We start from the raw sequence: 22,628 nt of genomic DNA on the forward strand, positions 1-22,628 counted from the left end.
AGTCAACTGGCACAAAACTTAATTTTCTATGTAAAAAGTACAAGAAATGTCAGAATAGCAAATATTTTGGTTCCCGGGCCCAAATTGCATATTCAGCAAAATATTCTAAATCGATTTAATGATGTCCGTTTGTATGTATCTTGAAATCAACATACAGCACATGGAATTTATCATAGTCGGACTGGGCTCTTTCAATATATATATATATATATATATATATATATATATATTGTTCATCCGATTTGTTATTTTTGTCCTCCGCCGCCGTAATATGCATTCTGTAACAACGATATTTGGAGAAATATATCAAATACAGGTAAATTTTATCGAGATCGGCTCAGATTTGGATATCTTCGTCCGATTCGCCTTTTACTGTGCACCAAATGCGTAATATTAGCCCAAATGGGATAGAATTTGGCACTTACGACCACATTGAGCCTAGAAACAAGAATGTCAAATATGTTCTACACAGCCCTATTATGCACTCCTTAACAACGATATTCGTGGAAATATATGAAATACAGCTGAGAAATAGCTTGTCCAAATTTTATAGAGATTGGTTCAGACTTGGATATAGCTCCCATAATTATCATGATCCGATTTTAAGTAAATTGTGCATCAAATCGGTAATATAAGCCCGAATTGAAAAGGCACAAATGCCCCGACAAATTTAGTAGAAATTTGTTCAGAAGAGGATATTCCTCTCATATATTAGTTCTTTTGCACTTTAAATTATAACTATAATCATAGTTTGTATGAGTTAGCTCTCACAAATTCGTCATAAGAACATTTATTTGTTATGTGAAGCTCTAAAAATATGCAAAGTGATGTAGGCCCCACCCGACTTTAAGACCTTTTTTACTTGTTTTTACGTGTTGTATGCTCTCAGTTCAGTAGAGTACCTCATGGTCGGTTTGCCCAGAATTGGAATTTGAACGAAATAATGTTTATTTTTTAATATTATCTTTGGGGAATTACAAAATAATTCCCTTGTACATCCATTACCAGCGCCAGTGCTAGCAAACATTACTCCTCCGTTGGGCTGTCGAGTTTCAGTGTTTGAGGTTAGTTTTTCTCTCTTAATAACCTTAATTATACGCATTATTAAATACCTACAACATACATATTTTAGTTCATGACTTCAATTATCTGGTCGACGCTGTGAAATTACCTCAGAGTACAGACAAGCGTACATGACACACATTTTGATCTCTGCTGTTCCATTTAAATTAAGCCCAGCGACACTGTGTGAGTGTGCGTGTGTGTGGCGTATAGTTCTTTCGACATTCTGGATGTTTGATTCAAATCACTTTATTTTTGTACAACAAAAAAAGTCTAGCTCAAGTACTTTTGAGTTAAGATTTTTTTGGGGATGCTGATGTCATGACTTCTGCTGATTCTTATTAAAGTTACCGCCATACACAAAATTGACTGAATGTGCACACGAACTTTCCCAAATAATTAGTCTACTCGGTAAAGCTCTACTCGTGTAGTGATATAATTATTTGTGAGCTACGTTCTGATTCAGCCCGTAGTTTGCATATGTCTCTGCTCTCCACAATGAATTGAATTATTCGTTGGTTATGTTGAAAACTCAATTTAGGGACCAGCCGACAAACAAACATGCATGCAACTATGGCGACAACAATTACCATGGATCCATTCATGCGTGATGTTGTGTTGTTGGAGTCGGAGTCGTAAATCACATAAAAACATCATTTGACGACAATGATTTGCACGAATGATTTACATGTGGCTCTTTCGCAAGAAGCGCGCGAAGCATTATTTCCATATGTGTTTATTCTTGGAAAATTGTGGGGAACAATGAGAGCAATAAAATCAATCAATTAATAAAATAAATAATGTAATAAAAGTTAGTGTAAATGTGATAACTGTTTCTTTGTTACATGGATAAGGAGACGAATTAAAATATCTGCAGAGAATCGCTGTCTAAATCAAATCCTGCATATTCGGGTGTACATCTGTCTGTCTGTTAATATATCCTTGTAATCAAAGTACCAGCTCCGGTTTTTGTTTGTTGTATGCCAAATGCGTACAGAGTAAATATAATTATAGAAGCTTCTATTTCGAAGAATCTTCCAAATGCGTACGGAGTGAATATAATTATAGAAGCTTCTATTTCGAAATTGAACAAAATCTCTTTAGATATATCTCCCACATAAATATTCCAATATATTTCATATTTTAAGCCGACGAAATCTTTAATATGCACTAGAAGATATAAATATTCGATACAAGATGTAAAATTTGGTTGTCTGTAAATTTCATAATAGCATCATTTTTGTTAAGAAAGAACCTACACGGCTTAAAAATAGCTCCGTCAAATTTAATTGATATAAATTGATATTAAAATATAGCTCTAAATTAATTTTCGGTTTCAAATTTAAACCACACGTAATCCGAAATACACACTAATTTACGATCATAATTGATACTATTTACTTTGCATACATTTCTAATGGGGTATCAGAGTACGATATAGTCCTTGATTGCGACATAGATAGTTCAGATTTGACTGAGATGTCTAGGTATCAAGTAGATTCGATTTCAGAATGAAATCTTTGGTGTTAAATAGTTTGATTGTCAAAGTCAAAAATATATAATTATTTTTCAATGATTATTCAATATTGAAATTCTTATATTTTTAAGAAATATTGCTTTAATTTGGCACTTTACGTCGAAAGCGAATTGGAACCCATTAAAAGATTATTAGACTCACACAATATCTAACCACAATTTAGTTGTTTGGATGTCCTAACTTAATGTTCCCGTAGAGGTCGCTACAATATAATATCCAACGTTAAGAACAATTCCTTACAATATGGAGTTTTGGAGCCCAATTATTTATGTTTTGAAAGTGTCAAACAAACGAAAATAATTTTATATTTTAAAAGTATGTGATTTCAAACGTGCTCCACTTTAAACTACAAATACCAATAAGACCATTTGGATAATGCTGTTAAGTTTTCAAAAAACCATAAAGTGGGTGAGGCCGTTATATTGGGGCTATACCAAAACGGGAATTCCCATAGAGAATTTTATACTTCAAGGATTGTCATCTATCAAATCTTCTTAAATACCAAGATTAACATAACCCGCGGATATCGGGAGGTACCATTACTTGGGGGCTATACAAAAACGTGGACCAATACATACAATGTTTCTCTCACCCATTATTACCTACAAGCGCCAATTTTTAGATAAATCCGTGAAAAATGTGGCGAAAATCATCAAAATACCGAATATAGGGGGGTACCATTACATGGGGGCTATACGAAAACGTGGATCGATATATCTCATTTACAATAACAACCATCCTGGACACAATACAAATTGTTGTGCCAAATTTTAAGGCTATACGTCAAATAATGTGGACTTCATCGTGATTTCAACAGACAGACGGACCGACAGTATGTTGCAAACGGAATGACAATGTTAATATACCCTCCTTTTCAAGGTGTAGAGTATAATGAGGGCAGAAGGCATATTTCGGACGTACTTGAATTATCTTTGCTACAACTTTGTTTATACGAATCGTAGGAGAAATAAGCAAATTATATCGAGAAGGCTTTGAGGGACAGTTGGAGCACAAATCATTCCAGTAGAAATGTAAGGTATCACCGCCATTACATAACTATTTAAAAAATGCCCTCATTACCGATATACAATAACTTTATCGTTATTCGATCAACCGAACTCCTTCTGTTGTGTTATTCATTTCTTTCTTTTGTTTTGACATCCAGCCGCATTTCAGTAAAACTACCTACCAATTCAACTTTCTTAACTTAATTGCCTAATCGCTGCTATCAACTCTTTTAACATATCCGGTTTTTGGACATGCAATAACCTGGGTTGTTATTGTTTTGTACATGTTATTTAAATGTAACGACAACAACAACATGTGACAGATTGATTTGTCGATAGTCGTATTACTCAATTTGTTTTGTTGTTAATAGATTATTTTTAAAGCATTTGTATTTGTTAGGAGTTTCAGGAAATTAGAGATGACTATATTCATTAATCATTTGTTGGATTGACAGATATCAACTATGGTTAAATGCAATGATATTATAGTTAAACTACAGACATAATGTTGCTTCTGATGTCGGAAGATGTACCATTGGTACACATTAATGTTACTTCATATCGGAATACAAAATGTAATAATGTCAAAAATTTCATTACATTTTCAAATGACATAACTGGGTTAGGCCCAAGCCCAAGTAATTTGATATTGCAACACGAGTCTTCACTCCCCTCTTTTGGATAGAGTTAATAACAATTGTTTTTTCTCATTGAGCATAAACGTCCAACTACTCCTTTCAAATTTAATTTCAAAATTCAATCAATTTTATTAGTTGCCTAGCTAAAAGATATACAGACATATTGTTCACTAAAAAGCTTAAGAAAAAAACACAACACCTATTAGCCGTGAGCAACAACCTCAGATAATTCAAGGTCCAATATCTCCATCATCTCGACTAGATCTCATGAAAAAAAAAATACTTCTACAAACGTTGGAGCTAGTCAAGAAAACTCCATTAAATAAAAATCTTAAACAGCAAACAACTTCATGCTCAACGCAATGCAACGCCCGTTCGCAGCGCATATTTGTAGCTTATTAAATATCGAATGCATGGATGTTGTTCGCTGGCTGGCTAACTGACTGACAGACTGGTTGTTGTTTTTGTTGTTCCATATTCAAACTTTATTTTTTATTACTGCGACAACAAAGAGATGAAGTGGAGTCATTGCCATTGCTAAGCTACAAAAGTTTTCCATGAATACTCATCCAACCGTTCCCAGACGATGACAGCCAAACTATGCAGCCATCGAAGAGAAGGGGGGAGGAGTAGGAAACTATACAAAACTTACAAGACAACAACGGTGACGTCTTCAGAGTGAGTCATGCGATTGAACCTAGTGGCAGTCTGTGTTCACATATTGTGTGTAAACGTTAATATTTTTGGTAGAAGTTAATACAAAAAGCGGAAAACACTAAAATACGAGGGTTGAAATACAAAACATTGGCAAACAAAGAAATCGGGATGAACATAACTCTGAGATTCGATTGTGTATGTTCAGAAATTCACTTTTCTATTGTAATAGAAATAAATATTATTATATGTATTCAGAAAGAATTCGAAATTAGCTCCCGTTTTTATGAAAAATTGCAAACTATTTATTGTGGGTCATAATCGCATAAAAATCCCTTTAAATTGCTGTATTTTATTGCTTTGATGACTATGCTAAATAAAAGTCAAAAGACATTTTCGAAAATAGAAAAAGGCGGCATATAAGTGTTTTATATTTTATATCTGTTAAAGAAGTCGAAAACAAATTGCAATTTTTATATAAGCGTGGAGTACTTACTATCTTAAAAATAGCGAAAATTATCAAAAGTTATTGTTCGAAACTACCCATTTTTAAGAATACAGCTGATCAATCGTGAAATATGAGCATATCGAGCAATTTGGCTCTCTCAACTCGCTTTATTTATTGAAGTTTTGAGTTATAGAACGACTTGGCAACTTGTCGCTCCACCTTGAAATGGGGTCTACAACGATTATTTAGGGATGTTACGGAATGCCAAAGTTAATATAGCCTAACTTTGGCATTCCGTAACATCCCTAACATGAAAAAAACTGCAACAAACTTCCGACTGCTATCATTTCTAAGCGACTCTTCCGACAGCTATTAAAATTATTCCAGTGACAGCTCATTATATTGTTTATATGCGTACAAAAGCATTTTGGTGAGAATTTCCCAAAAAAAGTTATTCGTGATGGAATTTAAACGTGATAGTGTGATTTCTTTATATTTGGCTGGTAAACCACAAGTGGCTATCGTTAGAGCACTCCAGCATTTAAATGTGAATAAATCTTTTGTGTCTCGTACCATCGCTCGTTACCGTGGTATTGGTAGCGTAGCCCGACGTCAAGGAAGTGGACGGAAGAAAACAGCAACATCAGCAGAAATGGTTCCAAAAGTAAAGAAGCGAATTGATTGAAACCCGCGTCGCAGTGGCCGAAAAATGGCTAACGAGCTGAACATATCTCAATATTCCATTCGGCAAATATTGAAAAATGAGCTCGGGATAAAGCCACTGAAATTCCAAAAAGTGCAAGAACTTACACCGCAACAGAAAGAAAATAGACTCAAAAGAGCTAAAGAGTTCCTTCGCTTGGCCGAAAGTGGTGAGCTGCCGAATTTGGTTTTCTCCGATAAGAAAACATTCGTTGTCCAGCAGTTTGTAAACAAACGAAATGATCGTGTTTACTTGCCAAAGAGGTCAGTTGAGAATGTGCACCTTCGGTTGGTCACCAGAACTCAAGCGCCGGTTTGTGCCGGCATAACAGTCGATGGTCGCTCTCCACTCGTATTAATCGACCGTGGCATCAGAAGAAGTGCCGAATTTTATCGCGAAAATAATCTGGAGGGTGTATTAAAGCCTTGGGCACGCAAACATTTTGGCCGCAGACCTTTGACATTTCAATAGGACTCAGCACCATCGCACTCAGCACGCGCCACCTAAGAATGGTTACAAAATGAGGTTTCTGATACCAATCCGTTGGACTATTGTGTCTGGAGTGTTTTGGAAAGCAAGGTTGCACTAAAAATTACCAACGTGTCGATCACCTCAAGCGCATCGCCGGGAATGGGCCGAAATACCGCAGAGCAACATTTTGGGCAGCGTGTGACGGTTTCATTGGCCGTTTGAAGGCCATAATTCGTGGCAAAGGTGACCAATTCGAACAAATCTAAACTTATTCTAAAATTTTATGCTATTTCCGGCATTTTTTGCTTTCATTCAATAAAATTTAAAAAGAAATTAAAATTATGGCGTTTGACTTTGTTGCAGTTTTTTATCTCACTCTTTACCATTATTTCGAAAATAGCAAGCAATCCTCATCTGTTCCCTTAGTTTTTGTCTGACTATTTCTAACTAATGGACCACTCTAAAGAAATAGGTAAAATGTATTTATTTTCTTCAGTTACAACATTTCTCCCAAAAATAACAACAACGTTTATGTAGTGATTCGCTCATATGATGTAAATTACGTCTTTTAAGCTAGAAATGGTATTTTTGAAATTTTTGTGGGAAATAAAAAATTAATGCTTTTTTATTACCTTTCTTATTTTATATTGAACTTTTTGACATTTCGAGTTTGAAAAAATTCTAAGATATTGTTGTTGCTTTCGTACATAAAATCCAGCACAACAACATCAACACCGGCTTGCTGGTACATACAGGGTTGCCCATATTCGACGGACCCATCTGGCAACGCCATAACTTTTGACAGAGATGTCACATCGCTTAATGACATACCGCGTTTGAAGCGTCAGTCCAAGCAGATTTTTACCATGAACCAATACACGCCACGCGACCGCTTTGAAATAGTTGAAATTTACAAGAAGTCAATTGTGAAAACTCAACGTGCTTTTAAAACATTAAAAAATGTGAGAAGTGCGCCTTCTAAGAACACCATTAAGCATTTATACGAAAAATTTTCGACTGGTAAGGCTCTTTCTAATCCGAAGAGGCCATATAAAAGTCGACCAAGGCGATCGGCCGAGAATATCGCTGCCGTACGAGCCAGCAACTGTGTACTCTGTTCTCAATATTTATAACAATTCATATAAGTTGTTATTGAATTTTGTTCGATAATTCAAAAAAGGGAGCAAATTTTGACAGTGCTGTACCAAGTAGGCTTGATGTCTTTGTATGTACAACTATAGATCTTTAAATATCTTTTCTATTTAAATTTACTCAGTAAATTTCGTATACGTCTTGCAAAAAAGCAATAATGTCTACTAGGAAGTGAAAGTAAAATTCTGACAGTTGAGTGTTGAAAATTTACGGGATGATACTGGGAATAAATGTTCAGTACTATTCAGCGAATTTGATTTGTTGTTCCTCGATCAGCTGTTTTAGGGTAAGCTACTTATGCTTAGGACAGATATGCATAAACTTCTCTTCAAGATATTTTTTTACCGATTTTACCGACTTTTAGTTATTTGATTTGTTTTCAACATAACATTCTTATAATTTAGTGCAAAAAAAACTTTTTTTTTAAATTGAAGAAAATTTGTAATTTGTGTACCCTGTGGTGGTTCCGTCCTCAACTTTGACAACACACCTCGTCGCTGTAACGGTGCAGAGGGCGGGCGGTGTTGCATTGATTACAATTTTTAAACGAAGTAAAGCGGTTTTTGTGCTTTACTTTTGGAATTTTTTGACCACAAAAAATAATGGCACGAGCAGAAGCACAGTCTGCTGGCCTGCCTTTGTTTTGGACGTCTTTTGTTTCCCAAAACAAAGAAAAGCAAATCTCCTTCTTGCGTTGCTTCCAAAAAACCCAAAAACAACAAAAAAAGAACTGAAGAGGTTAAAATCAAAGTGCACACATACCATATGGGCTTCGTTCGGTAAACAAACCGAAATGTTTGCTTTTCAGGTCTTACCCCCCAAAAAAACGTATGCAGTCCTTGACTCATCGTTTGGAGGAAGCAGAAAAAGTACTGCTGTAAATCATAAAGCATAAAATCTTGTTTTGGCACAGAATGTCACTCACTTTGTTTGTTTTTGATGTTTTTTCCATTCCGTTGCCACATGGAAGACTGGCGATAAGTGTGGCATTTGTGTGTCTCAAATTATTTGCCAGAATTTTAATGGGAACCGAATTTTATTCTGCATAACTGTAAACTGCACTGGTCCGTCTGCATGCAAGTATTTCAACTTCCCTAAACAAAATGTAGAAAGTATGACTCATCTGGGGGAATACACATTCCGATAATGACATGGGAGGGATAAGCAGTTTATATAACAACTACATCCGTTACCAAGGGACGGACTATCGATGACAGCCTTAAATTAGATTTGTTTCTCAAAAGGAAATTAAGACTTAGAAGCAGTTCGTTTGGAAACATATTGTCTTCCTCGAGAAAGAGAAGGGAAGAACAAACCTACCTAACACAATGCGAGTTCTTTTTTACACATTAAAGAGAGCAATGAAAAAGTGATATTTTTAGACAAATGTACGTTGATGAATGCGGACAGATGATGTTCGTATGTATAATTATGTGTTTGTAGCCGCCTGTTTTGAAATCTATCACCAAGGGTCATCAAACTTTGGAAGCATCGTCGATGTTGACGCAATAATTGTGTAGTTGTGAATTAATATTCGCCAACTTGACGTGCAAAGTCTTGGGCCTATAATCAAAACAATAACAACACAACAAACAATGTTAGCAATTTCGCACATGGAATGAAATTTTGGCAAGCATTTCTGTTTACACACAGTGCAGATGTATAGAATAGGAACAATCTCTAGATAAAAAGCGCGCTACAGTCATCTATGTACAATAGTGTTGGGGTTTAGAACTTGAGATACTTTTAATTGTATTATTGGGGAATTATGTTTCATATTTTTATATCCTCCACCGTGAAAAGGAGGGTATATTAATTTTGTCATTCCGTTTGTAATATTGCTAAATATTCGTCGTGGGCCCTATAAATATTCATGATCGCCATACAATTGTTAATCGCTTTAACAATGTCAGCCTGTATGTCTGTGCGTCTATTGAAATCACGATACAGACCACATTATTTGACATCAAAATTTGGTAGAACAATTTGTATTGTATTGTGATGGTTGGTATTGAAAATTATACATATCGTATACCGTTTTGGTATAGCTGCCATATTACGGTATCTCCTGATATTCGGTATTTTGACGATTTTGGCACTTTTTTCCACGGATTTGTCTAAAAATTGGAATTTGTAGGGCATAATGGGTTCTACCTCCGGCGGCAGAACATTGAATATATAAGTCCAAGCTTTCTTATAGCCGCCATATAATGGTACCAACTGATATTCGGTATTTTGATAATCCTTGTCACATTTACCACGGATTTTTTTTTCAAATTTGGCTTTAAGACTTGCAATAGATAACACTCCTTGTTGTAGTATAAAGTTGTCTAAATGGGTATCCTTCTTGGTATGGCCCCCATATAACTAATTTTTTTTTATTTTTGAAAAGTTTAACTTCATCCAAATGGTCTTACTGGTATTTATATTTTAAAGTGGAACACGCTTGAATTAAAATACTTCTATATAAAAATGTTTTCTTTACCCAATGGTGGAGGGTATTAAAAGTGTCTTACCTATTTTTTTTTTTTTGATTTCTTATATTGGGCAGGCCTTATCCCAGTGTGGTAGTTATGCAATTCGTAGAGGGTGTATTAAACTTGTCATTTTTCTTGCAACACCTCGTCGGAAACCATATAACGTATATATATTCACTATCCACGTAAAATTCTATTATCAATCACAATAGAGCCCGCAATAATAAAGATAGAACTTTGAAGTTTTGCACAGGTACAGAATTAATCAGTCCACATTTAGGTGTAGCCCCATTTAAATTTCGGTATATTGGAGGATTGTGCCTAAATTTTCAGCAAAATCAACTGGTCACTGTGAGTAGTTTCATTTCACCGGTCCGGTATTTTACCGGGGCCGGTCAATTGGGCGCCTAAATTGTGCCATATAACACCTTTAGACTATTTCCAGAATTTTATTTAATTTCCTATAACTCTTTCATAAACAATTGTTCTACAAATAATTTTTAAATATCGTGAAATATACAACGTAAAAAAATTTCTTTAAAAAATGCATATTACCTACTTATAAATATTTATATAAAAATATCAATTACCAATGTTTATGCAGAAACGTTAATAATAATATTTATTTATACTGTTTTTATTTATGAGAAATATTTTCTTTTGTTTTTTTCGATTGCACTGATTTTTAGTATTGCAGTCTCCCCATCCTATATAAATACATATGTTCGAACATACATACACATGTATATCTAAATATTGAATATCACCCCCGTCTCAACGGTGATTTAGCATCTGTTTAATGGCACTTCTAAACGCTCTACTCATTTCTAATTTAAATGTCAACAAATGAAATGTCAGACCAAATTTCGGTTGAACTCCATCAAATTTGGGGGCATTTTCCATTTCATCGCCTCCACCACCACCACCATCGATCGATTTGTCCACGTTTGTTCGAATATGTTTCTTGAACATGACATGTTGCACCAGACGTCGTCACATGACGATGTTGTGTTTAACGGTCACCGCACACACTCCTATGTGTTTTATGTATGCGTACACACATATGTACATAATGCATAAGTTGCATACATGCGCGTGTGTATGTTGGTGAGTATATAACAAACATCCATGTGTCTGTGTATGTTTCATTGTCGATCTGATAAAACACGAGTTTTGTTGGCGGTAATAAAAACTCTTGGCAGCTTTATTTATTGTCTTTTTGTCCCCCCGATCAGGGAATATCTGACATTTTGTTGTTAATTTTATTTCCACTTTCAAGGCATGGATGCGAGGAGTAGCGGATGGACTTTGAATTGATTTGAAAAATGAAACGAATGACAGTGAATTTGTCATTGGAGCTGTTCATGCGAGTAACAAACAAGAGTAGATGTCTGTCGTGCAGACAGAGAAGAGATTATCAAATACGACATGATTTTGTATTTGAAAAATCTAGCAGACATCTCAACATTTTGGGAGTGACACTTTGGTTGTCTATTCTTTCGAGGGCACTTTATTGAAAAAACACGAACAAAAAAATTATCCAACACTCAGAAATGGACATAAACATACAGCAAGGAATGAATGGCAACAGCATTTCAACTTGGTATTTAAAATGTGTGCATTTATTCAATTTTGGGAAAATCTTTGAAAACATCTGTGTTGAGATTAATATCAAATATTCAATACAAATTAGCTTACTAAACTATGCGCTGGTCTAAAGAGGTGGCAGCAACATAGACGAAAAAACGATCATTAGAGTAGAGAAATAAAATGAAACTGGGAAGACGCTAGTAGTCTATATATTAAAATGAATTAATATTTATTTTATTAAAAAATATGTCCCAAGTGTCTTTTCCTTTGGTCCAAAACTATTAGATTTTCATTCCTATTGCGTAGTACTCATAGCAATATTTAACATGTGTATATTTTTATTTGCATGAGGAGTCAATTTCCGAATTTAATAGGGTTTGCCCTTGGGCCAAACAAATTTTTCGTGCAAGGTTTCATCTTAATCGGGCAATAAATGCGACCTGTACTTTGTTTACAAAAATACATGGACAGACGGACGGACATGCACAAATCGACTCAGAATGTGAATATATGCAGATATCAAAAGGAACTATAGGTCTAACTCACTTCCTGTACCACCCTGACTATGGGTCTAACTCACTTCCTGCTACACCCTGACCGTTTCTGGTTTAGAACACTACCAAGATCGTTCTTATTTATTTTTTCAATACCAATGGAAGGAGCATTGCAAAAGCTATCTATGTTCGATGATGTGGTTTATGCATTGGCAGGATTGGACCGTAATTCTTCATGGATGCTGCGAATCGTACCGAAACTGTGAATGGTCAGAGTGATATCATATCCAACATTTTTGACTAAAATGCAAGAGCTCGACACGAAGTTTCAACAAGATGGTGCCACATTGGACTTACAGAGATGCGAACTCGAAGAACTTTAGTTTACGTTCGGGCCCAATCAATTGGCTGCCTATATCGTACGATTTTACACCTGTATACTATATTTTTTTTGGGGGATATGTTAAAGCTCATATCCATGTACATATAGACGCTTCAATTGACGTCTTGGAAGACAATATTGACGCATTTACTCGTGAGATACTGAACGGAATGTTGCAAAGAATATGCCAAAATTGGACTAAACGAAACGACCATTTGAGTCGCAGTCGCGGTGAAAATTTACATAAAATATGTTGTTTTGAAAGACTTTCCCATAGTTCTTAAAAAATCAACCTTTATATCTCAGCAAAACTTCGGTTTTATAGTGCCGGCCGTGAGTCGCTGTAGGTCGTTAGAATCGTAAGCCAACAATAAAGACACATTCCATGCCCATTTGCACAAATCTCAAACAATCTTCCATAAATATAGCAACATCATTATGTTTTATTTTCAAGTTGTTTTTATTGTACGACTGATTGACAAAATCCATATAGAACAATGCCGTAATCAAAATAATACCGTAAAGGTGAGACTACAAAAAAAGGCTTTTGTGGAGGCTTCTTTGTAAAAGAACAAACTTCTATGTTATTTTACATAGAAGCTAGCCACTGACTTAAGCCTGCAAAAAAAAAGCTTTTATATTTTCTCACCTTAACGCCTAGCTCAGATACAGTGATACAACATATCACATACTATGCATATTTTCGAAAAAAAAAAATTTCGACAATATGCATAACACTATTCCAATACTTCATTGAGCCACGGAAGCACATGGTTCCTACATAGATGGATTTCCTTCAATGATATAAAAATACAATGCAGTCTTCCACATTTTTCACGGATTCCATCAAATATCCATGCAAAACCAAACCTACCACAATTTAATTTACGCCAGTTTTTTGCAATGTATGGCAATTGGTGTGGTTTTTGGTGTTGTTGTTGGTGTTTTTTATTATAATTAATTGATGGCTTCATGGAAGCAAACACTCGCTGTCATAAACATATTTATATTTAATTATATTTATTAATGTTAATTCAACGGAAAAGAACACCACCCTTATCACCCTTCCCCTTCCTTGTATGCCGCATGTTTTTGTCACACGCATTTAAAGTTAATTGAATGAAAAATTCAAAAGAAAAATAAATAACACATTCTGGCCAACATCAAAAGTCGGAGTGGACAAACATAGCGACCGACCGAACGACCACAGACAGACACACGCAATAATAAAATTTAATCAAATTTAAAAGCAATTAATTGCAATATTATGGCTCGTCAGCCGTGGAGCAGAGAAGCAGCATTGATGTGTGTGTGTGTGGCGGGGTCCATCAAGCCTCAGTGACCATCGTGTATGTTACATATCGCTTGCATATGCTGCCGGCCGGTAATTTTTTTATTTAAATTTACAACGAATAGTGAAAATTTATTTGAAAATTCTATTGTGCTAATGGATCGTTTGGTCTTTAAGGGGGAATCCAACATCATAATGTGTGGGCCGATAAAATGTGTATGCCAGTGTGTTACATGGATGTTCTTTGGGCATGATGATGAGTAACTTACACATTTTGGGCAATATTCCCTTTTCCCATTGCCAATCAATAGTGGCGGTGTCGGTGGTGGTTGTAGTGTTAGTGTTAATCGGATGCATTCTTTGTTTACATTGCTTCGGCGAATATGGAATACACAAAAATACCTAGTTTTCGGTATCCACAGTAACACATGGCATCGAACGTACGTACCGTGGTTTATCGTATCCAATTTTATGTGCCAAAAAAGAGGGATGATTTTTTTTACTGTTCCCTTTGTTTTATTTTGTGTACCCTGAGCCACGGCACAGGGTGGGGTGCAATCATCTTGCCACGTCCTGTTCGTTCCAGAACTTTGTTATGTATACGCAGAACACCCCGTTGAGGGTAAAATGCGCAAACTGACCAAGTCAGTTGGCATTGAACCAAATTTGCCAGCAATGAAAGACGAGTTTACGATTTGTTTTTTTTTTACAAATTACAAAAGGGTCCCAACTAATACAGTCCCAATAAATAAATATCTCTTTTATGGTATTTACAGGAAGCATTTATTTTATTTGAGAAATAAAAGGGAAATTGCAAGTTTGAAACAATCAGAGAGGCTTTCTTCCTTTTGTTGGGAACTATTAATTTTTATGTGGAATATAAGCAAGTTTATAAGTTGGGTTAAGTGCATATTGGAAACTGTTTGGAATTTTTTTAATAACAAATATAAAACTTGACGATTTTATTTAGTTTTAAAAAGAAAAATAAGATATTTACAATGAAAACGCAAGGGTGGAATTTTTTAAAAAGGAACTTATGTATTCTTCCAGGTTTTCGTTATTGAGTCATTACTTTAGGAAACACTTCTCTTTGCTTCCATTTACATTTTTGAAGATATTTTACGTTAGGTTTCAATTAAATAAAAATACTTGCTTAACACAGTTTGTTTAATTACAAAGTCCGATTTTCAGTCACTAAAAACCAAATAGGAATCTGAGATGAGAGTCGATGCTAGACATTTCTTTGATACTTACTTTCCTAACAACGATTTAGGTTTTTGATATTTTAATGAGAAATTTTGTCAACAGATGTATTATAGGCACACATTCGATTTTCTGGTTAAAACCTTGTAGGACTTGTTTTGAAATAACATAAAAATCAGCGAATATAATATTCCGTTCTTCCAATTCTGCAAAAAAACGCACACTAAACCGCATAGAAAATACCGCTAAAATCTTTGAAAATTTTAAATCGTAACCTATATCTCAAAATTTCAACTCTAATTTTGAAAATTTACACAGAAATCGGTAAAAACAAGAGTCAATATGCATTACCTTAATTAATTAAATATTGTAAAAAATAAAAAATGTATTATTTGCTAAATCTTCTAATTTTATGGCAAAATTGGAATATTTTTCTACAAAATACATTAAAATTGTTTTGAAAAATCCACTATTTTGAATATTTATACCCTCCACCATTTGTAACTCCTCGAAATATTTATAATAGACCCTACAAAGTATATATATTCTGGATCAGCGTAAAATTCTAAGACGATCTAGCGATGTCCGTCCGTCTGTCAGATGTAATCACGCTATTTTTCGAACGAATTGAGATTAGAAGTCTAAAATTTTGCATACATGCATAGTTTACCAGCAGGCAGGTTAAGTTCGTAAATGGGCCATGTCGGTACACGTTTTCGTATAGCCCACATATAACGGTACCTCCCCATTTTCGGTATTTTGATGATTTTAGCTACATTATTAACCGGAATTGTTTAAAATTAAGTATTTGAAGTTCGTAGTGGGTACTACAGCCTATGACAAAAAAATCTTAAGCAGGTCCACGACTTCGTATAGTCTCCATATAACAGTTTTCATTGGAGTGGTAGTTTCCGAAAGTTTTTTGACATTTTTCAAGTTCCTACCAAATAGTGGAGGGTATTACAAGTTTTGCCCGGCAGAACTTAGCTGCTTTTTTACTTGTTTGTGTTAAAATTGACACAAATCAGCAAACAAATTAAAAACTCTCTATTTCGAGCTAACGAGCGAGATTTGCCTAACACTTTAGTGACTCGAGTATGAATTAGTGCCTATTTTTTTAAATATGAAATATTTCATTATAAGATTCAATGAAATAGTAGAATTTTGAATTCTGATACTTTATATTATATTCAAGACTGGAAAGGTACATAAATTTTATTAAAAACAAGTTCAGTAAGTTTTGTATACCTTTTCATTTTAGATAAAGTTTTAAGAATTTCTTCTTTTAAAAGTTTGCGGTTTAAAATTTACTTCAAAATAAATTTCCTTTAAATGAGGTGAAATACTGCATTTATTTCATTAAATTTAAAGATAAAAAATATTTAAATCGGCCGATACTGACTCACTGTTTTCGATTTCAAAACATTTCTATGTGCAGCCAACCCATTTCCTTTCTAATACCAATGTAAGTCTTTTAAAACAAGATTTTGTCCATAATCGAAAAAAAAACTCTCAACACAATTCATTAGTAAACCTTTTAAAAACAACATTTATATTGGCCATATATCGCACATAATTCCGCATCAACTTACATTAGTTCCACCCATATCGACAAAAGTTTGTGAAGTATAAAAAACGACTGTGTCGATTTGCATCGCTCGTCGTTGAAACTAGTTTTACCAATGGCTTGGAAAACTGGATGAGGAGTGGTTTCACTCTATGGTAATATTGAATGAAAAAAAACCAAAAACGAAAAAGTTTGGCAAACGAAATAAATTAATATTCAAATCTTAAGCACATTAAAGTAGAGAATTGAAAATGCCACAAAATGTTTAATGTTGAGTGGTGGTTGGTGATAAATACGAAAATATAAACAAAACTGCAGATAGGAGGAGGAACAAAGAATGAGCCATTCTTTAAGCGTTTCTTAATACCCAACGATTTATTTTAAGTGCCTGCTGCATAATGGGATTTTTATGTTTATGTCGGTGAGTGTGTGTGTGTGTATGTATCTTTGTATTGAAGTGAGAATGTCTTTTAGGGTTATGTTTCTTTGAAGGGCCATTTTAATTCGTCAATAAAATATTATTTCCCAATAACAATATCAGATTACATTTCAAAATCATTGGCCATTAATGTCATTGTCTGAAAATGAGTTTTGTTTTATTAGAAGTGCTGTATAAATTATTTAAAAATTTTCAAGAATGTAATAACAAAAATAGATTTTTTAAAAAAACTTGCCTTTAAGCGAAACTTGTTTATATAAAGCCAATAAATGTTGTTTTGAGCAAAACAGCTGTGTAAACAGTAATTTCTCTTGACACAAATCTTAAGCCAAAGCCACTTAAATTTGAATTTGAAGAATTTGAGGCTGTGCATAGCATTGAAAAAAAAAAACGAGTACTGAGAAAAAAAATTCAAAAAAATAACCGTGTTTAAACATTTTTTTTAATAATTTGTGGTTTACATACATACTGTGTTCCACATATTCTGAAACAGTTTTCATTGTCTGGCTAAACTAACCGTGATGCGGCAATGTTCTCAAAAATTTTATTGTTAAGCAGTATTTTTCAAATAGATACAGTAACAAGGTTTTTATTTCTCTGTTTTCCATTTTGATCAGTTATTTGACATTTTTGTTGAAATCTTTCTGTTATTTTCATTTTTTGCCAATTCATTGAGCGAAGCACAAAAATGGTAGATGAAAATGTCGTACAAAATATCAACGAGTAACAAAATCAAAACAGTCTCATATACGAAGATCGGTCTAAAAACGTTATTTGTCATAGAAACCCTAATTTGAAATAAGTAGGAAGCATGGATTTGATAGCAATGAAGAAAATGATATTTAGTAGCTAATGATCGACAATAGAAAAAGTAACAGAGTGATTATGTACTTTGTCCAGCACAAAAAAGATACGGTACCAGAAGTTCAGCATAAAATTTTGTAATTCTAGTCACCGAAAATCAATGAAAACACACAACTTTTTGTCAATTCCCAAACGTCTGCTGGATTCACCTGTACAATTTTAAATGTAATTCAATGATTTTCATTCTGGCCAGAAATCGAATAATAGTTTGTCGAGTGGATATTTACGAAGTGATAAGCAACTTCATTAGTCCTCAATTCATATATTCATAGCATTTTTTTTTTCAATTTTTGTTGCAAAACACAAAAACAAAATATGTTTTAATTAACTTTTTATAGCTACATTTTAGGCATTGCTAAATCAAAATCTGGAGCAACATATCTTGAAAAAAGAAAAACGCTTTTCCAACATTAAAAGACATATATAAGTATTCGGCATTCGTATTTAATTACAGGATGAGATGAAAAAACTGCAACCAACTTCAGACTGCTGTCATTTCTAAGCCACTCCGACAGCTGTTAAAATTATTCCATTATATTGTTTACAAGTGTACATAAGCATTTAGGTGAGAATTTTCTAGAAAAAAGTTATTCGTGATGGAATTCAAGCGTGATAGTGTGACTTCTTGATATTAGACTGGAAACCACAAGTGGCTATCGTTAGAGCACTCCATCATTTAAATGTGAATAAATCTTTTGTGTCTCGTACCATCGCTCGTTACCGTGATGCCGGGAGCGTACCCCGACCTCAGGGACGTGGACGGAAGAAAACAGCAACATCAGCAGAAATGGTTCCAAAAGTAAAGAAGCGACTTGATCGAAACCCGCGTCGCAGTGGCCGTGGGATAAAGCCATTCAAATTCCAAAAAGTGCAAGAACTTACACCGCAACAGAAAGAAAATAGACACAAAAGAGCTAAAGAGTTGCTCCGCTTTGCCGAAAGTGGTGGACTGTCGAATTTGGTTTTCTGCGATGAGAAAACATTCGTTGTCCGGCAGTTTGTAAACAAACAAAATGATCGTGTTTACTTGCCAAAGAGTTCAGCTGAAAATATGCATCTTCGGTTGGGCACCAGTACTCAAGCCCGGTCATGGTGATGGTGTGGGCCGCCATAACAGTCGATGGTCGCTCTCCGCTTGTATTATTCGGCCGTGGCATCAGAATAAATACCGAATATTATCGCGAAAATAATCTGGAGGGTGTATTTAAAGCCTTGGTCACGCAAACATTTTGGCCGCAGACCTTGCACATTCCAACAGGACTCTGCACCATCGCACTTAGCACGCGCCACTCAAGAATGGTTACAAAATGAGGTTCCTCGCTTCATTTCCAGCGCACAATGGCCACCAAAATCTCCGGATACCAATCCGTTGGACTATTGTGTCTGGAGTATTTTGGAAAGCAAGTTTGGCACTAAAAAATACCAAAGTGTCGATCACCTCAATCAAGCGTTTCGCTGGGCAGCGTGCGACAGTTTCATTGGCCGTTTGAAGACCATAATTCGTGCCAAAGGTGACCAATGCGAACAAACCTAAACTTATTCTAAAATTTGATGCTATTTCCGACATTTTTTGTTTTCATTCAATAAAATTTAAAAAAAATGTAAAAATTTGGCGTTAGATTTTGTGGTAGTTTTTTATGTCACCCTGTATAGACCATTTTCAATACCAAAAATCTTGCAGACATAGAACTCGCCTGAGTAAAATTTTATCAACCTACTTTACTTTGTTCGGAAGCTAGAGTGATTTCCACAGACGGACGGACAACCCTAAATCCAATAAAATAATAATAAATAATTAAGTATTTATATGATAGTTTTATATAACAACTTTTGAGTAAATGGAAATAAAAAATCTAATTGGAAGTTACAAAGTTTCCATGATAAATTAATATAATCGAATTGGAAATAAAATTATCTGATTTGAAAACATCACTTGTAAAATTAATATTAGAAACAGAATAGTTGGATTTTCATTAGAGTTTCTCCAATGTGATTTTCTAATGAATATGTATTTTATGATGAAGTAAAATACATATAGAATAAATTAAATATAATTGATAACAGTCATACCATATATTTTTGATGAGGTGGAGTTACATATTTTAAGCTGTAACAAAATTTGGATACACCCAACAAGCGCATTTGTACTGGAATTTCAAGTGAAATTTTATTTTCGGGTATTCTAAATTAAACCATTTGTAATTTCAATATAGCCAAATAGTTCATCTGAGAGCATTTTGTTCACACGAAACGTTTAACTGTAGGATTGTGAGAACTTTATAAAACACTTTTTCCACTTTCTGTCAAAATACATTTTAAAATATTGGCTAACTCGCCATTAATTGGCAAAAGGAAACAAAAATGAATATTCATAAATCGCCTTAACCATTTTCCCTTAACAGCCGTTCATAAAAGTTTATTATAAATATTTAACTAATTCCAGTTTCCAATTAAATTAATGAATAAATCAACATCTCTCGGCTTCCAGACAGGGTCCCCAATCAACATGTGAGATTGTTCGGAGATGGTGGGCGTTTTATTTATAAACCCATCGAACAAAAATTAGATAAACCAACTGTGTGTTTGTTGTCTTTTAATAATTTGATTGCAGGGGGCATTTTGGTTTCGGTGTCACCCCACAGCAATCGGCTGACCGCTTTCCCTTCACACACTCTCGGACGATGTTTGTCAAAACATCGAACCACAGTTGGAAGCAAAAAAAAATAGAAACTCTTCAACTTCACTTTTGCGCTCAGCCTGTGGTTGGCTGCATTCATTTCATTTGCCCACTGCGAAGTGATAATAATTTGTTTAAATTTTTTCTTTTGTCGCTTCACGTACAATTGCCAAGCGCTAATAGATTTATTTGAGTTTTACGACATGCTAAATACTTTGTTTGAATGTAAACTAACTGTTTTTTTCTTCTTCAGTGGATTGGGTGTTTGTTTTTGGTATTGGGCTGGCGTTAATTAGACCGAAGTAGTGTTTGTTGTAGTTCCTACCACTCCAACTACAACTACTTACTAGACAATTGTGACAACTCGTCGTCTTACCTTGTGGGGCGTATCACCAAAGAGTATCCAAAATACGAGCTGCGTACTTGTGGCTGGAAAAATTTCAATTGCGGCGCACCAATAACCACCTGGGGCTTGGGAGCAAAGTTAAAGGCATGCACCGAGGTTAATAAACTGCCAAAAAGGCAGCTCAACAGTAGACACAGCACTGGACTGATTTGGGAAGACATTTTCGTTGTGGGGTTATTGATTGATAAGTGACACACAAACAAATCAATGGGTTTCTTTTCTTTATTTGTCTTCTCCTTCTTTAACTTTTATTTCTCTTCTTTTTTTGGGTTTCTTATTTTGATAAAGAACTTGTAATCAATGCACTTTCGTATAAAGGGCTAGCCAATCAATCTTCAACTTTGGATTTATTTACTTTAGATTTTATTTCTGTCACTTCTTATCCGTCGTTCACTTAACTGCACTGCTCGCCACTTCTTGGACTGCAGCCACTGATCTATGCTCTTGATTGGACTTTAGAACTTTTCAATTTAGACATGTTTGCCTCTTTACGTTTTTCCATTCAATATTTATCACAATTTTCACTGGATTTCTTGTTGTTATTATTGTTGTCGTTGGAATGATAATTTTCCTTTCGTTTCGAAGCACTACATTGCACTGGATACACACACATGCACAGACGCGTAAATATGTATGTAAGTATGTTTTATTAAATAAAATATATTTAGTTAATATAGCGTATTTCTTTTTTTGAATTGGATGGATGGATTTATTGGTGTACGGATGATATGCAGAAGATTCGTCGTTGGCTTGTTCGTTATATATATTTTTTTGTTTTCGTTTCTTAAACTCGCATCGGATGTGGATTATTATTTTCTCGTTTTCATAATTTAGTTGGATTTATTTAATAATTTCGATGCTGTCGTTTCTTTGTGTATTTGTTTTCACACGCAGTAAAACACTGCTACTACTGTTGCTGCTGCTGCCGATTCCAATTCGGTGCGTTAATATTCATTCCTCTATGTTTCGGATGCTTTTTTCCACTACACTCTACTCTGTGTGATTGCGTGTGTATGTATTTTTCGCTTTTGTTGTTGTTTATCTGTATCTGGGGTTCTTTTTTTTTTGCTTGTGCCTTATTCTAAAGTAGTTGTCGTCGTCGTCCGTTGTTCTTTGTCGTATTCACGCGCGTTTATCCGCCAGTTCTCAGACACACTGCTACTTGCTTCACCGGCAACCGAAATCAAAATAAACACCATTCGCTCTGCTCGCAGACGGAAAAGGCCCTAAGCTCCGCTTATTTTGCTTGTTTGCCGTTGTCGCGTTGCCGCTACATGACACTGTGCCAGTGTGTTGGTGGGTGTGCCTGGATGGATGGATGGCTGGCTGTCGGACTGACTGCATTTGTGGATGGTTGTTTGGTGTCCGCTGTTGCTCTATAATGCTGCTGCTGCTGCTGCTGCCGCGGCTGTCTGCGTTTTATGCACAACGCAGCGATAGTTTATTGAGCACCAGCCGTCAACGTCGTGATTGTATTGGCCTGAGCATATGGGCTATTCTATAGCAAGAGTTCATTCACAGCAATGGGAGATGGACGGACAGACGGATGGGCATGTCGTCTGTTTG

The 22,628-nt window shown here is 35.0% G+C and overlaps 1 protein-coding gene across 1 annotated transcript in view; it reads right to left on the reverse strand.

The window, feature by feature from the left end:
- The window catches only part of LOC101890688 (integrin alpha-PS3), a 36,698-nt gene extending 14,428 nt beyond the window's left edge, over positions 1-22,270 (reverse strand). Inside the window, exon 1 of the mRNA XM_005192000.4 lies at positions 21,033-22,270. Coding sequence (XP_005192057.1) covers positions 21,033-21,223 — 191 coding nt within the window. The 5' untranslated portion in view covers positions 21,224-22,270. The remainder of the gene's footprint in view (positions 1-21,032) is intronic.
- Positions 22,271-22,628: the final 358 nt, after the last annotated feature.

This window comes from Musca domestica, unplaced genomic scaffold (genome assembly GCF_030504385.1).
Source record: "Musca domestica strain aabys unplaced genomic scaffold, Musca_domestica.polishedcontigs.V.1.1 10, whole genome shotgun sequence".
Taxonomy (NCBI): Eukaryota; Metazoa; Arthropoda; class Insecta; order Diptera; family Muscidae; genus Musca; species Musca domestica.